The sequence below is a fragment of the Trachurus japonicus genome, chromosome 24, assembly GCF_045865225.1.
Source record: "Trachurus japonicus isolate A0001 chromosome 24, Traja_1.0".
Classification (NCBI taxonomy): domain Eukaryota; kingdom Metazoa; phylum Chordata; class Actinopteri; order Carangiformes; family Carangidae; genus Trachurus; species Trachurus japonicus.
Genome location: NC_140930.1, coordinates 128384 through 144256, shown reverse-complemented (window position 1 = coordinate 144256; position 15873 = coordinate 128384). Strand labels below are relative to the sequence as shown.

The window sequence follows — 15873 nt, the reverse complement described above, 5'->3', positions numbered from 1 at the left end:
CACCCGACACACCTGATTCACCCGATACACCCGATATGCTTTAAATCACAACAGTTTCTACAGTGAAATCATTTTCTCCTGTAAATGAATAAACAAATGTATCAATATCAATATTAATCTTATGTACATGTAACAAATAAACAAGTGAAACGAGGTCAGCGTGTGTCTGGGTGTTTTATGTCTCACTCACTTGACCATTGTCACTGAGCAGCTGAAGATAAAAATAGTACACACAAACACACACACACACACACACACACACACACACTGTTAGATAGATTGTAATATTTATGTATATGTAGCTATATTGTGTGTATATTGCAAACATATCTTTGATTCATTTTCTAAATATAAATAAAAACATACCTGGACTCAGATCTAGAACAAGACCTGGAATTAGACCTGGACTAGAGATAAACCTGGACCTGGATTCACTGGACCAGACACCAGACCAGGATCCACATGTGGTCTGTTATCAAATATGTTTCTGTCCAGGTGAGTCCAGGTGAGTCCAGGTGAGTCCAGGTGAGTCCAGGTGAGTCCAGTGAGCTGAGTCAGCCATGTCTGTTGTTGTGGCTGAGGACTTGTGACTGGAGGACCAGAGGACCAGAGGACCAGAGGACGACCCCCCCCACACACACAACTTCCACATGACACTCTGACATTAGAGGAAGGAGGTCAGATGGCCGAGCGGCTCAGACTGCAGGAGCCCAAAATAAACCTTAAGTAACCCTCACCCCCCCTCAACCCCCGTCAACCCCCCCAACCCCCCACCTGGTGCAGACGGAGCAGAGACAGAAAACAGACGGAGGAGCTTTAACTGGAGGAAACACCGGATTAACACACGAGGTGAGAACCTTCGTTGTTCTGCCACTTTCATGTTTGAAACCTTTGAATGTTCGCCCTGACCTTTGACCCCTGACCTCGCTGCCTGCAGCTCCGTGTTCTTGTATCTGGACTTAGTCATAATAATAATAATAATAATCCTCTGTAGGTCAGGCCCCCTACAGGCTGCTTCACTAACTGCAGCTCACTGATTTGTCCTTGGATTCAACTGTTGCTTGGTGCAGAAACATCGCATGACAACACGTAGAACTAAGTTTTTATATTTCATACATTTGTTTCTGCTCAGATTTTATTTTGTTTTGGGAGCAGATCAGGTGGTTGAACTGCAGTGAGACCCTCGTCCTGCTGACGTCCTCTAGCGCCCCCTGGCTGCTCAGAGAGGACGAGCAGCCGTAGTGAAGCTGCAGCTCAGTGACCTTCTGCTTCCTGTTTCTAGGAACAACTCAGAGACTCGTCCTCCGTCGTCATGGCGGCCGCTGGCGTCTCTCAGTCCGGCTCAGCAGCTCCGGCTCACGGCTTCGAGGATTATTCTCTGTACAGCAGCTTGAACGACGACGAGCTGCTGCAGCTCGCCATCGAGCGCAGTCTGACCGACGCGCACTGCAGCGGCGCCAACGCCACCAGCAACTCTTCTCCTCACCAACCAAACAGAAGCCTGAACCCTGCGGCCACAAACAGACGCAACTCCCACAATGCACCTGCAAACTCCAGCTCCCACAATGCACCTGCAAACTCCAGCTCCCACAATGCACCTGCAAACTCCAGCTCCCACAATGCACCAGCTGCCACGACGTCGGCTCACTACAGTTCTCCAAACCCCCCGAGTGAGAAGCCTCCTGATCCGTACGTCGTTAACACACAGAAACAAACTGACATCTAACTAAACAAACAAGTTGTAATGGTGCATTCTGTGTCATAAACTATAAACTGTTTTCTTGTCTGTAACAACATCTCTGTCCTGGGTGATGATCCCTCCTCTGTTGCTCACCCTGAGCTTTCTCCTGGTTTTCCCTGTTAAAAGGGTTTTCCATGGAGTTTTTCCTCAGTGGATGTGAGGGTCTAAGGACAGAGGATGTTGTTATGATGGGATGTAAAGCCCTTTGAGACAAACTGGTGGTAGAAACGGGGTATACAAATAAAATTGCCTTGCCTTGCCCTAATGGTGCGTTCCAGGCAACCCGTAAACGTGTTTTGCCGACCTGTTCCCATGGTTACCAGTTGGAACGTACAGTCAAACTCGTAACTTCCCGCCTGTGAACTCATACTAGATCCATGAACTCCCAGCTCCCAGTTGTAACTCGTAACTGGTGACTTGAAGTCGTGACTTATGGGTTCAGGTCAGGTTCATCTCTGAGTTGTCACGGTTACGAGAAGGGTTCGCTTGTCTCCAGGTTAAATCACCATGGTAACAGATAACTACCGATCAATCAGATCTATTGAAGCTTCTTAACCTCTGATGTCACACTGATCAATAGATGTGAAGGTTTGTTTCTCACTCACATCAAACACCAGGGACCTCATTTATCATTGTGGATACACCTTTTTTTACACCCCTTTTCCCCCCGTTTTGTGCGTACGCACTTTTCTCCGCCAAATTTGGGATTTATCAAACCAAAACCTGACAGGAAAAGTGCGGACATTTACACCCATTTTGACCCTGGCGTACGCCTTTTTTGAGGAACAGGAGGAATTGGCGACACCGACACCGTTGCTGAGTCAGAGAACTGCAGTGTGAGAGGGAGAGAGGAGCGGAGTACATTTAGAAGAGCACAGAGGATTTTTTGAAGTAATTGTGGTAGTGGTGGACCGTTGATGCTGGCAATCCAACCCGCTCTATAATAACACTAGGCTATATGTTAATTGATAAACAGAGCGGATTGAGGATTTTGCTTTTTTGCTTTTACACACTCTAGTGTGACGTCCGACAAGGATCAAACTCGCCAAGTTTAAAAACACACCAGCAGCAGCGCCCGCTGATCTGCAGCCTAGACTGTTATTAATCTGTCACCTGAGTTAACGAGGTGCACGTGAGTTTGGAGCTGACGAGAGAATAAAGAGTGAGACAACGCGGCCCTGAGGAGGAACTGTGAAGGACTCAGCTGTAGCCTAATGGAAAATGACCTAAACCGAGTCCAGTAGAGCTGTAACTGTGTAGTGGAAAGGCGTTCAAAGTAATGGTAACTATCGTGGAAATCCTGCTTATTGTTTTAACATCTAGGTGTAAAAAAAAAAAAAAGATTTTCTGGGATAAAGGGGCAGATTACATAAGATTCTTCTTCTTTCTGCTCCCTTTTGTTGAGATTTGGGAGGTTTTTGTTTTTGTTGTAGCTTATTAAAATGCAAGATCATTTTTCTGACTGATTTATTGCCCGATGCCGTGTATCTCGCTTTCTTTCCCCCGCCCTCCGCCCATTGTCTTCGTTGTCACTTTGTAGCCGCTCCGCAGAGCCACATGGCTAATTAATATGCACGTGCAGACCATATATAGTTGTATATAGGGGTGGAGTAAGAGGTGTGTTCATGTGTGCACCATTCTTGGGTCCGGTGTGATTTATCAAAGGGAAATGCGGAGAGTTGTGCGTACGCACAGTTTGATTGATCTGAAAAAGGTGTATATATATATTTCGGGTGTACGCCATTTTCGTCTTTTCGCCGTACGCAAAAATTTAGTAGGAGTTTTACACACTCTTTGATAAATGAGGCCCCAGTTTGTTCTTCACCTCACACACCAAACACATAGGACCTTCAGAATAAAAGCCTGCACCTTCAGAATAAAAGCCTTCACCTTCAGAATAAAAGCCTGCACCTTCAGAATAAAAGCCTTCACCTTCAGAATAAAAGCCTGCACCTTCAGAATAAAAGCCTTCACCTTCAGAATAAAAGCCTGCACCTTCAGAATAAAAGCCTCAGCTCCACTGAAGGTCATGTTGTTGAATGTCAGTGTGTGATGTGTTGGTACCTGAGCCAGGTGAGCCAGCCCATTGCTCAGGTTACCATGACAACCAGTGTCAGGTTGAGCCAACAGGATGTATGTTGAACTTGTGTCATAGTTCAGACCTCTAGACGCTGTTCTGTGATTGGCTGCTGTCTTGCTGTTCTGTGATTGGCTGCTGTCTTGCTGTTCTGTGATTGGCTGCTGTCTTGCTGTTCTGTGATTGGCTGCTGTCTTGCTGTCGTGACAGGAAGACGTTCAACGGGACGATCAGTCGCTTCATGACAGGGTCGGGGAAGAGGATGGTGGCGTATCGAAAACCGGACGGAAGTTTGGTCTACGTCGCTCCAGAGCCTGAGGAGTGAGGACACACCTGTCTCACCTGTCTCACCTGTCTCTACCTGTTGTCTCTGTTGTCTCTGTTGTCTCACCTGTCTCACCTGTCTCACCTGTCTCACCTCATGAAGGGAAACCATCAGGTATGGCTGGTTATGATAGGGAGAGTCCAGGCAGAGGTGAGGTCATGCACTGCAAAAATTCAAAATCTTACTAAGAATATTTGTCTTATTTCTAGTCAAAATGTCTCATTTCTAGTCAAAATAAATCTAATTATACATAAAATAAGACTAATCACATTAAAAAGCTTGTTAGAGATAGGAGCTTGTTTTTAGACACTTTTTATTTCTTTCAAGCAAATTTTCCACTTGAAATAAGTAGAAAAATCTGACAGTGGAGCAAGTTTTTCTTTCTTATTACAAGCACAAAAAACGTACTTTCACTGGCAGATTTTTCTACTTATTTCAAGTGAAAATTAGTTTGAAACAAGTGAAAATGATCTAAAAACAAGTAAATTTTTAGGTGATGAGTCTTATTTAAAGTGGAAAGAGATTAGTTTTGACTAGAAATGACACATTTTGACAAGAAATAAGACAAATATTCTTGGAAAGATTTTGAGTTTTTGCAGTGTGTGGACAGGTGAGACAGGTGAGTGACGTGTGTGTGTGTGTGTGTGTGTGTGTGTGTGTGTGTGTGTGCAGGGAGGAGGAGCCTCTGTTCGTCGCCGTTCGAGCCGGAGACGTGAGCAGAGTGAAGGCGCTGGTGATGAGTCCGGGAACCAACCTGATGCTGCCCAGTAAACCGGGCTGGCTCGCCATACACGAGGCGGCGTGGTACGGCCAGGAGAGCTGCCTGACGGTGCTGCTGTCAGGTACACACAGACACACACACACACACACACACACACCTACACACACACACACACACCACAGGAACTACCTCCTACCAAACGGCCCAGGTACTTTCAAAAGGTTCAGGGACTATGGGCGCGGTCTCTGATTGGCTGAGCATGTTGAAGCATGTTTTCACCAGTTCAATTGAAATGGAAATTGAACTTTCCATCGTCGGTTCAATGACTCCATGTGCAGTAACATGGAGCAGAACCAGCAGCAGAATCTGACTGTCCTCCATGTTTGCGGGCTGAGTCTGGTGGTTGTTATGACGACATGGCTGTTGTTTGTCTCGTCTTCGTTTGTGTGTGCGCTCAGCTCAGCCGGGGATGATCAACAAGCGGACTGAACGCGGTGAGACGGCGCTGCTTATCGCCGCCAGCAAAGTTCGGCTGCGATGTGTTGAGGTGCTGCTGGGACGAGGAGCCGACGTCGAGATCCCAAACTACGACCGCGAGACGCCGCTCTATAAAGGTACCGCCGCTCTCAGCACGACACACACACCGTTCTGTTCTTACTGGCATTTATTTTGTTTCTTCTCCATCGTTCATGCGTTATGCATTTATGCATTTATGCCGTTCATAACAGAGATTGTACATGAAGTAAATAAAAGCAAAATGCATCACTAATACAAAGAAAAATACCTGGTTAGCCGCTGGTCGTGAAGACGCTTTAGGCCAAGCTTAGCCGTCCAGCCTCACAGTGCAGCATCGACTTAGTCGATTTAACATCGGTTCTGGGCCGAAACACAACAGCACCGATAGAAACAAACTTATAAAGCACCATTGTAACCCTTGTTTTTAACACACACATGAATTTACTTATTTAACATTTTTATCTAAATTATTTAACTACAGGAAATTAAGGGAGCACCCCGCCACCCTGGTGACAGAGCTCCTCACCCTATCTCTAAGGGAGCGCCCCGCCACCCTGGTGACAGAGCTCCTCACCCTATCTCTAAGGGAGCGCCCCGCCACCCTGGTGACAGAGCTCCTCTCTCTAAGGGAGCGCCCCGCCACCCTGGTGACAGAGCTCCTCTCTCTAAGGGAGCGCCCCGCCACCCTGGTGACAGAGCTCCTCCCCCTCTCTCTAAGGGAGCGCCCCGCCACCCTGGTGACAGAGCTCCTCCCCCTATCTCTAAGGGAGCGCCCCGCCACCCTGGTAGAGCTCCTCCCCCTATCTCTAACGCCCCGCCACCCTGGTGACGGAGCTCCTCCCCCTCTCTCTAAGGGAGCGCCCCGCCACCCTGGTGACGGAGCTCCTCACCCTCTCTCTAAGGGAGCGCCCCGCCACCCTGGTGACAGAGCTCCTCCCCCTCTCTCTAAGGGAGCGCCCCGCCACCCTGGTGACAGAGCTCCTCCCCCTATCTCTAAGGGAGCGCCCCGCCACCCTGGTGACAGAGCTCCTCTCTCTAAGGGAGCGCCCCGCCACCCTGGTGACAGAGCTCCTCCCCCTATCTCTAAGGGAGCGCCCCGCCACCCTGGTGATAGAGCTCCTCCCCCTATCTCTAAGGGAGCGCCCCGCCACCCTGGTGACGGAGCTCCTCACCCTCTCTCTAAGGGAGCGCCCCGCCACCCTGGTGACGGAGCTCCTCACCCTCTCTCTAAGGGAGCGCCCCGCCACCCTGGTGACGGAGCTCCTCACCCTCTCTCTAAGGGAGCGCCCCGCCACCCTGGTGACGGAGCTCCTATCTCTAAGGGAGCGCCCCGCCACCCTGGTGACAGAGCTCCTCTCTCTAAGGGAGCGCCCCGCCACCCTGGTGACAGAGCTCCTCCCCCTCTCTCTAAGGGAGCGCCCCGCCACCCTGGTGACGGAGCTCCTCCCCCTCTCTCTAAGGGAGCGCCCCGCCACCCTGGTGACGGAGCTCCTCCCCCTCTCTCTAAGGGAGCGCCCCGCCACCCTGGTGACGGAGCTCCTCCCCCTCTCTCTAAGGGAGCGCCCCGCCACCCTGGTGACAGAGCTCCTCTCTCTAAGGGAGCGCCCCGCCCCCCTGGTGACAGAGCCCCTCTCTCTAAGGGAGCGCCCCGCCCCCCTGGTGACAGAGCTCCTCACCCTATCTCTAAGGGAGCGCCCCGCCACCCTGGTGACAGAGCTCCTCTCTCTAAGGGAGCGCCCCGCCACCCTGGTGACAGAGCTCCTCCCCCTATCTCTAAGGGAGCGCCCCGCCACCCTGGTGACGGAGCTCCTCCCCCTCTCTCTAAGGGAGCGCCCCGCCACCCTGGTGACGGAGCTCCTCACCCTCTCTCTAAGGGAGCGCCCCGCCACCCTGGTGACAGAGCTCCTCCCCCTCTCTCTAAGGGAGCGCCCCGCCACCCTGGTGACAGAGCTCCTCCCCCTATCTCTAAGGGAGCGCCCCGCCACCCTGGTGACAGAGCTCCTCTCTCTAAGGGAGCGCCCCGCCACCCTGGTGACAGAGCTCCTCCCCCTATCTCTAAGGGAGCGCCCCGCCACCCTGGTGATAGAGCTCCTCCCCCTATCTCTAAGGGAGCGCCCCGCCACCCTGGTGACGGAGCTCCTCCCCCTCTCTCTAAGGGAGCGCCCCGCCACCCTGGTGACGGAGCTCCTCACCCTCTCTCTAAGGGAGCGCCCCGCCACCCTGGTGACGGAGCTCCTCACCCTCTCTCTAAGGGAGCGCCCCGCCACCCTGGTGACGGAGCTCCTATCTCTAAGGGAGCGCCCCGCCACCCTGGTGACAGAGCTCCTCTCTCTAAGGGAGCGCCCCGCCACCCTGGTGACAGAGCTCCTCCCCCTCTCTCTAAGGGAGCGCCCCGCCACCCTGGTGACGGAGCTCCTCCCCCTCTCTCTAAGGGAGCGCCCCGCCACCCTGGTGACGGAGCTCCTCCCCCTCTCTCTAAGGGAGCGCCCCGCCACCCTGGTGACGGAGCTCCTCCCCCTCTCTCTAAGGGAGCGCCCCGCCACCCTGGTGACAGAGCTCCTCTCTCTAAGGGAGCACCCCGCCACCCTGGTGACAGAGCTCCTCTCTCTAAGGGAGCGCCCCGCCACCCTGGTGACAGAGCTCCTCCCCCTATCTCTAAGGGAGCGCCCCGCCACCCTGGTGACAGAGCTCCTCTCTCTAAGGGAGCGCCCCGCCACCCTGTTGACAGAGCTCCTCCCCCTCTCTCTAAGGGAGCGCCCCGCCACCCTGGTGACAGAGATCCTCACCCTCTCTCTAAGGGAGCGCCCGGCCACCCTGGTGACAGAGATCCTCACCCTCTCTCTAAGGGAGCGCCCCGCCACCTTGGTGACAGAGCTCCTATCTCTAAGGGAGCGCCCCGCCACCCTGGTGACAGAGCTCCTCCCCCTCTCTCTAAGGGAGCGCCCCGCCACCCTGGTGACAGAGCTCCTATCTCTAAGGGAGCGCCCCGCCACCCTGGTGACAGAGCTCCTCCCCCTCTCTCTAAGGGAGCGCCCCGCCACCCTGGTGACAGAGCTCCTCTCTCTAAGGGAGCGCCCCGCCACCCTGGTGACAGAGCTCCTCACCCTATCTCTAAGGGAGCGCCCCGCCACCCTGGTGATAGAGCTCCTCACCCTATCTCTAAGGGAGCGCCCCGCCACCCTGGTGACGGAGCTCCTCCCCCTCTCTCTAAGGGAGCGCCCCGCCACCCTGGTGACGGAGCTCCTCACCCTCTCTCTAAGGGAGCGCCCCGCCACCCTGGTGACGGAGCTCCTCACCCTCTCTCTAAGGGAGCGCCCCGCCACCCTGGTGACGGAGCTCCTATCTCTAAGGGAGCGCCCCGCCACCCTGGTGACAGAGCTCCTCCCCCTCTCTCTAAGGGAGCGCCCCGCCACCCTGGTGACGGAGCTCCTCCCCCTCTCTCTAAGGGAGCGCCCCGCCACCCTGGTGACGGAGCTCCTCCCCCTCTCTCTAAGGGAGCGCCCCGCCACCCTGGTGACAGAGCTCCTCTCTCTAAGGGAGCGCCCCGCCACCCTGGTGACAGAGCTCCTCTCTCTAAGGGAGCGCCCCGCCACCCTGGTGACAGAGCTCCTCCCCCTCTCTCTAAGGGAGCGCCCCGCCACCCTGGTGACAGAGATCCTCACCCTCTCTCTAAGGGAGCGCCCGGCCACCCTGGTGACAGAGATCCTCACCCTCTCTCTAAGGGAGCGCCCCGCCACCTTGGTGACAGAGCTCCTATCTCTAAGGGAGCGCCCCGCCACCCTGGTGACAGAGCTCCTCCCCCTCTCTCTAAGGGAGCGCCCCGCCACCCTGGTGACAGAGCTCCTATCTCTAAGGGAGCGCCCCGCCACCCTGGTGACAGAGCTCCTCACCCTCTCTCTAAGGGAGCGCCCCGCCACCCTGGTGACAGAGCTCCTCACCCTCTCTCTAAGGGAGCGCCCCGCCACCCTGCGGAGGAAACTCATTTCTGCCGCTTGTATCCGGGATCCCGTTCTTTCGGTCATGACCCAGAGTTCATGACCATAGGTGAGGGTGGGAACGTAGATCGACCGGTAAATCGAGAGCTTTGCCATTCGGCTCAGCTCCTTCTTCATCACGACGGACCGATACAATGACCGCATTACTGCGGCCGCCGCACCGATCCGCCTGTCAATCTCGCGCTCCGTTCTCCCCTCACTCGTGAACAAGACCCCAAGATACTTAAACTCCTCCACCTGAGGCAGGAACTCTCCCCCGACCTGGAGGGTGCAAGCCACCTTTTTCCGGTCGAGAACCATGGCCTCGGACTTAGAGGTGCTGATTCTCATCCCAGCGGCTGCAAACCGCCCCAGTGCATGCTGAAGGTCCTGGCTCGAGGGGGCCAACAAGACCACATCATCTGCAAAAAGCAGAGATGAAATCAAGTGGCTCCCGAACCATACCCCCTCCGGCCCTTGGCTGCACCTAGAAATTCTGTCTATAAAAATAATGAACAGAACCGGTGACAAAGGGCAGCCCTGCCGGAGTCCAACACGCACCGGGAACAGGTCTGACTTACTGCCGGCAACGTGAACCAAGCTCCTGCTCCGGTCATACAGGGACCGTACAGCCCTCAGCAGAGGGCCTCCGACCCCATACTCTCGGAGCACCTCCCACAGGATGCCACGTGGGACACGGTCGAAAGCCTTCTCCAAGTCCACAAAACACATGTGGACTGGTTGGGCAAACTCCCATACGCCCTCGAGCACCCTGCGGAGGGTGTAGAGCTGGTCCAGCGTTCCACGGCCAGGACGAAAACCGCATTGTTCCTCCTGAATCCGAGGTTCGACTATCGGCCGAATTCTCCTCTCCAGCACCCTGGAATAGACTTTCCCCGGGAGGCTGAGGAGTGTGATCCCCCGATAGTTGGAACACACCCTCCGGTCCCCCTTTTTGAAGAGAGGGACCACCACCCCGGTCTGCCAGAAGAGAGGGACCACCACCCCGGTCTGCCAGTCCAGAGGCACTGTCCCCGACCGCCACGCGATGCTGCAGAGGCGTGTCAGCCACGACAGCCCCACAACATCCAGAGACTTGAGGTACTCAGGGCGGATCTCATCCACCCCCGGTGCCTTGCCACTGAGGAGCTTCCGGACTACCTCAGTGACTTCAGCTTGGGTGATGAATGAATCGACCTCTGAGTCCTCAGCCTCTGCTTCCTCTACGGAAGGCCTGTCAGTGGAATTGAGGAGATCCTCGAAGTATTCCTTCCACCGCCCGACGATATCCCCAGTCGAGGTCAACAGCTCCCCTCCTCCACTGTAAACAGTGTTGGCGGAGCACTGCTTCCCCCTCCTGAGGCGTCGGATGGTTTGCCAGAATTTCCTCGAGGCCGACCGGTAGTCCTCCTCCATGGCCTCCCCGAACTTTTCCCAGACCCGAGTTTTTGCTTCCGTGACCGCCCGGGCTGCCGTCCGCTTGGCCTGCCGGTACCCGTCAGCTGCCTCGGGAGTCCCCCGAGCTAGCCAGGCTCGGTAGGACTCCTTCCTCAGCTTGACGGCATTCCTTACTTCCGGGGGCCACCACCGGGTTCGGGGATTGCCACCGCGACAGGCGCCGGAGACCTTACGGCCACAGCTCCGGACGGCCGCGTCAACAATGGAAGTGGAGAACATGGTCCATTCAGACTCAATGTCTCCGGCCTCCCTCGGAATCTGGTCAAAGCTCTCCCGGAGGTGGGAGTTGAAGACCTCCCTGACAGGGGATTCTGCCAGATGTTCCCAGCAGACCCTCACGATACGCTTGGGTCTTCCAAGTCTGATCAGCTTCCTCCCCTGCCAGCGGATCCAACTCACCACCAGGTGGTGATCAGTTGACAGCTCAGCCCCTCTCTTCACCCGAGTACACTTCCTTGATTGTTTCCTCTTCATAGGGGCTTGGAACCGCTCTTAGTCTGACCCGTCCCCTAGGACCTGTTTGCCTTGGGAGACCCTACCAGGGGCATTAAGCCCCGGACAACATAGCTCCTAGGATCATTCAGGTGGTCAAACCCCTCCACCACGGTAAGGTGGCGGTTCAAGGAGGGGTGATTAGAATGTGTTACTTTTCAATCAGCCTGTCCTGACGCCGCGAGCGACGTCGCTCCGTCCAGTGATGTCGCTCAACCCTGAAAAACTCACTCGCGTTGTCTCTATCTGGACGACATTTTGCGGTGGTGTCCCGCCCCTAAACACTTCTTATTGGTTGAAAAGTTCACGCTGCTTTCTGTTGACAAGCTAGTTATCAGAGAGAGGAGACATATGAGAGGAAAAAACACTCAGAGATGTGAAAAACGGCAACCAGGAAATGTCAGGAATCTCAGAATAGCGCCACAAGTTTGTGTACGTCCCTCGATAATTTGATTGGTTTGGATTCTGAACCAATAGAATATACTCTCGACAAAATCATCACGCTGCATATCAGGACACCTTCGCGCAAGTTTTCGTTGCCGTTTTGCTTGCTGCTCGCTGCTCGCTGCATGTCAGGACGAGGTGTGTGATGGAGGAGGAGGAGGAGTCTGTTTAGTGAACATGTTGTGTCTCTGCAGCGTGCGAGCGGAGCAGCGCGGCGCTCGTGGCCGAGCTGCTGAACCACGGTGCGGCCGTCAACGCCACGTGTATCCAGGGCTGGACGGCGCTGCAGGAAGCTGTCGTCCGTAACAACGTGGAGATCTGTGAGATGCTGGTGAAGGCCGGCGCCAAACTGAACCTCACCAACATGTACGGCATCACGCCGCTGTTCAGCGCCGCGCAGACCGGGCAGGTCACCACGCTGCGCTTCCTCCTCAAACACGGTAAAGTTAGAGTGATTAACACTCTGTTGTTCTGCTGGGTCAAGGAAGGAAGGAAGGAAGGAAGGACGAAGGGAAAGAAGGAAGGAAGGAAGGAAGGAAGGATAAAGGGATAGAAGGAAGGAAGGAAGGAAGGAAGGAAGGAAGGAAGGAAGGAAGGAAGGAAGGAAAGGAGGAAGTGAACAGATTGGGTCGGTTTGACCCAGAAGGATGACAGGAGGGTTGAACATGTATAGAGGGTTAAAGCTGACGTCTGTCCTTTGTCCTCTGACACTCTGTCCTCTGACCTCTGACCTCTGACCTTTGACGTCTGTCCTTTGACCTTTGACCTCTATAGGAGCAGACATCAACACTCAGGCGGCGGACGGGAACACGGCTCTGTTTGAAGCAGCTAAGAACGGACACGAGGATGCGGTGAAGCTGCTCGTGTCTCAGAACGCCGACGCCAACAAACCGGGGAAGACGGGTCTGTTACCGCTGCACATCGCCGCGCAGAGAGGCAGCGACGAGTACGATCACCATGACGACCGTTCCCTCATTTCATCACCTCATCATCATCTGGCTGCTGGTTCAGTCTGGACTAACTGTGTCTCCTTCTCCTGTCTCCAGGATCGTGTCCTTGTTGCTCCCGGCGACCAGCAAGGCCCGAGTGCGGCGGACCGGCATCAGTCCGCTGCACCTGGCGGCCGAGCGTAACCGTGACGACGTGCTGGATGCCCTGATCGCGGCGGGCTTCGACGTGAACGCGCAGCTGTCGGAGGAGCGGTCGAAGCTGTACGAGGACCGGCGCAGCACGGCGCTCTACTTCTCCGTCATCAACAACAACATCGATGCGACGCGCGCGCTGCTGGCGGCCGGCGCCGACCCCAACCTCGACGTGTTCTCGCCGCTCATGGTGGCGGCGCGGCACAGCTGCATCGAGACGACCGAGCTGCTGGTGGAGCACGGCGCCGACATCAACGCCTCCATCCCCACGCACCCCACCACCTTCCCCGCCGTCTACATGTTCTCCATGAAGTATCTGCCCATGTTCAAGTTCCTGCTCGACCACGGGGGCCACGCCCTCTCCTGCTTCCACTGTGACCATGGCAACAAGCCCCACCCGCCGCTGAAGACCTCCCGCTCGGACAGAGACGAGGCCGACACGCGGCGGAGGAGAGGCGTTCAGGTGACCGCAGCGTGAAAGGTCTAAGGGCCCGTGTCCACCAGACGTGTTTTCAGCCTCTGAGCGTCTACTTTCCATTCCAACCCTGTTGAGTCGGCGCTCACAGCGCTCAGCGCCCTCGGTGGTAAAACGCCCTCGGCGCTCCGCTTGCTTCTTTTTGTCGCGGCGCTCAGAGCGCTGTTGTTGAAATCTGTTCAACTTTTAGAACAGCGCTGCGCTCGTCAATGTAACTTTTCCCCGCACTGACCAATCAGAATCAAGAAGGGGCGGGACATACGTTACCACAGCAACACAACCGGAGACGTGGCTCGGTTTATATCATGAAGGTAGGCCGACCTCAGGGTCCATGTCAAAAGCTGCTGCTAATGCTGTTGTGTATTTCTGACACTCGTTGTAGTGTTTACATGAAACAAGGCCGGAACACTGAAGTGTCAGAGGACTCGTTTTGTAACCTAGCAACAGCGGCATTCTGACGAGGGAGAGAGAGAGCGCTAAGCGCTGGGAAAGCAGCGCTGAGAGGTTGTCAGAGCTAAAAACGCGTTTGGTGGACACAGCCCCTAAAACAGAGACGACGTTATATTGATCAATTGATTGATGTTTGTATTTTGATTGATTGACAGTTCTGTGAGATGATCTCCGCCCCCAGCATCTGCCGGTGGGCGGGGCCAATCATTGACGTCCTATTGGACTACGTGGGTCATGTGACTCTGTGCTCCAGACTGATGGAACATCTGGACAGTTATCCCGACTGGAGCAGCATTAAGGAGAAAGCAGGTGAGCCAATAACCAATCAATAACTGATAATAACCAATCAATAACTGATGATTCCCCGTTGGACAGAGTTGAGAACATCACTGTGTGTGTCGTTGCAGCCCCCCCCCGGCCGCTCATGCAGCTCTGCAGACTGCAGATCCTGCAGCGAGTCCCACGCCGACGCGTCAAGAAGCTGCTGCTGCCGGGACGTTTGATTCGCTTCCTGCTGCACGAAGAGGAGTCGCTGGACGATTGATTATTGATTACTGATTATTGATTAACTACTGATGTCCGGCGATACTAACCCTGACACGTACTAATGCTAGCTGGGCAGTCGCAGAATCACTAGTTCAACTACATTTCTCAGTAGCGTGGTCATAACGTGGTCATAACGTGGTCATAGCGTGGTCATAGCTTGGTCAAAACGTGGTCATAACGTGGTCATAACGTGGTCATAACGTGGTCATAACGTGGTCATAGCGTGGTCATAACGTGGTCATAACGTGGTCATAACGTGGTCAAAACGTGGTCAAAACGTGGTCAAAACGTGGTCATAGCGTGGTCATAACGTGGTCATAGCGTGGTCAAAACGTGGTCATAGCGTGGTCAAAACGTGGTCATAGCGTGGTCATAACGTGGTCATAGCGTGGTCATAGTGTTGTCAAAACGTGGTCATAACGTGGTCATAGCGTGGTCATAGCGTGGTCAAAACGTGGTCATAGTGTTGTCAAAACGTGGTCATAACGTGGTCATAACGTGGTCATAGCGTGGTCATAGCGTGGTCATAGCGTGGTCAAAACATGGTCATAATGTGGTCATAATGTGGTCAAAACGTGGTCATAACGTGGTCATAACGTGGTCATAACGTGGTCATAGCGTGGTCATAACGTGGTCATAGCGTGGTCATAGCGTGGTCATAGCGTGGTCATAGCGTGGTCATAGCGTGGTCATAACGTGGTCATAACGTGGTCATAACGTGGTCATAGCGTGGTCATAGCGTGGTCAAAACGTGGTCATAGCGTGGTCATAGCGTGGTCATAACGTGGTCATAGCGTGGTCATAGCGTGGTCATGATGTGGTCATAGCGTGGTCATGATGTGGTCATCTCGTAGCGTCCACAGCTGCATTTCCCCTCAAGTGTAACTTTAGATTATGTTGCTCAAATATTATTTGTGCAGTTTAAAAAAAAAAATAAACTACTGAACTGAACATTTTTTCTGTTCATGTTTGTTTTACAGTTTTATTGATCGCTAGAGAGCAACAACTGGAATGAAGTTAGTTTGATGTAAAAACAAAAAAACAAACCAAAAGTAGCTTTGATGTAGCTAAGATACTTTTTTTACTGTATTTTATTCTAGTTTAGCTTGCTACATTTTCCAAGTAGCTGGCCCAACACTGACACTAGCCCATGCTAACACTAACACATGCTAACGCTAGCTCATGCTAACACTAACACATGCTAAAGCTAGCTCATGCTAACGTAGCCGATGTTATCTGGCCCTCTGCGTTGTGTTTGGTACGGACGGTCCCAGGTGGGGTTCGAACCCAGGTCATGGCGGGCGACGACGCAAACCGCTGTGCCAAGAGGTCAATGAGCGCTTGGCCGTCGGGTTTGCACGTCCTTTAAGGGTGAGTGAGTGCAGCCGACCCTCCGTTACACCAACACTAACACATGCTAACACTAGCTCATGCTAACAGTAGCCCATGCTAACGCTAAGCTAAGAATCACACCCTGGAGGTTGATGTGTGTTCAGGTGAATCAGCTGCCAA

The 15873-nt window shown here is 54.1% G+C and overlaps 1 protein-coding gene across 2 annotated transcripts; it reads left to right on the top strand.

Annotated features, from left to right (window-relative positions):
* Positions 1-779: 779 nt before the first annotated feature.
* asb2a.1 (ankyrin repeat and SOCS box containing 2a, tandem duplicate 1) lies at positions 780-15299 on the top strand. 2 transcript variants are annotated; one of them, XM_085770942.1, is made up of 10 exons: positions 780-849; positions 1283-1689; positions 4029-4139; positions 4816-4985; positions 5323-5478; positions 11943-12188; positions 12523-12694; positions 12795-13353; positions 13971-14124; positions 14223-15299. In XM_085770942.1, exons 2-10 carry the CDS (start codon positions 1313-1315, stop codon positions 14357-14359), a joined length of 2082 nt encoding a protein of 693 aa, XP_085627068.1. In that variant the 5' UTR covers positions 780-849; positions 1283-1312; the 3' UTR covers positions 14360-15299. The 2 variants fall into 2 exon arrangements, with proteins under 2 accessions (XP_085627068.1, XP_085627069.1); XM_085770943.1 differs by lacking the exon at positions 780-849 and having other exon boundaries at positions 1607-1689; positions 4033-4139.
* The last annotated feature ends 574 nt before the right edge of the window (positions 15300-15873 follow it).

Bases quoted from the DNA above. Each gene is read 5' to 3' on its own strand.
- asb2a.1 (XM_085770942.1), top strand. From the start codon at position 1,313: ATGGCGGCCGCTGGCGTCTCTCAGTCCGGCTCAGCAGCTCCGGCTCAC. The intron at 5,479-11,942 runs GTACCGCCGCTC...GTGTCTCTGCAG, and splicing joins CGAGACGCCGCTCTATAAAG to CGTGCGAGCGGAGCAGCGCG. The intron at 13,354-13,970 runs GTGACCGCAGCG...ATTGATTGACAG, and splicing joins GGCGGAGGAGAGGCGTTCAG to TTCTGTGAGATGATCTCCGC.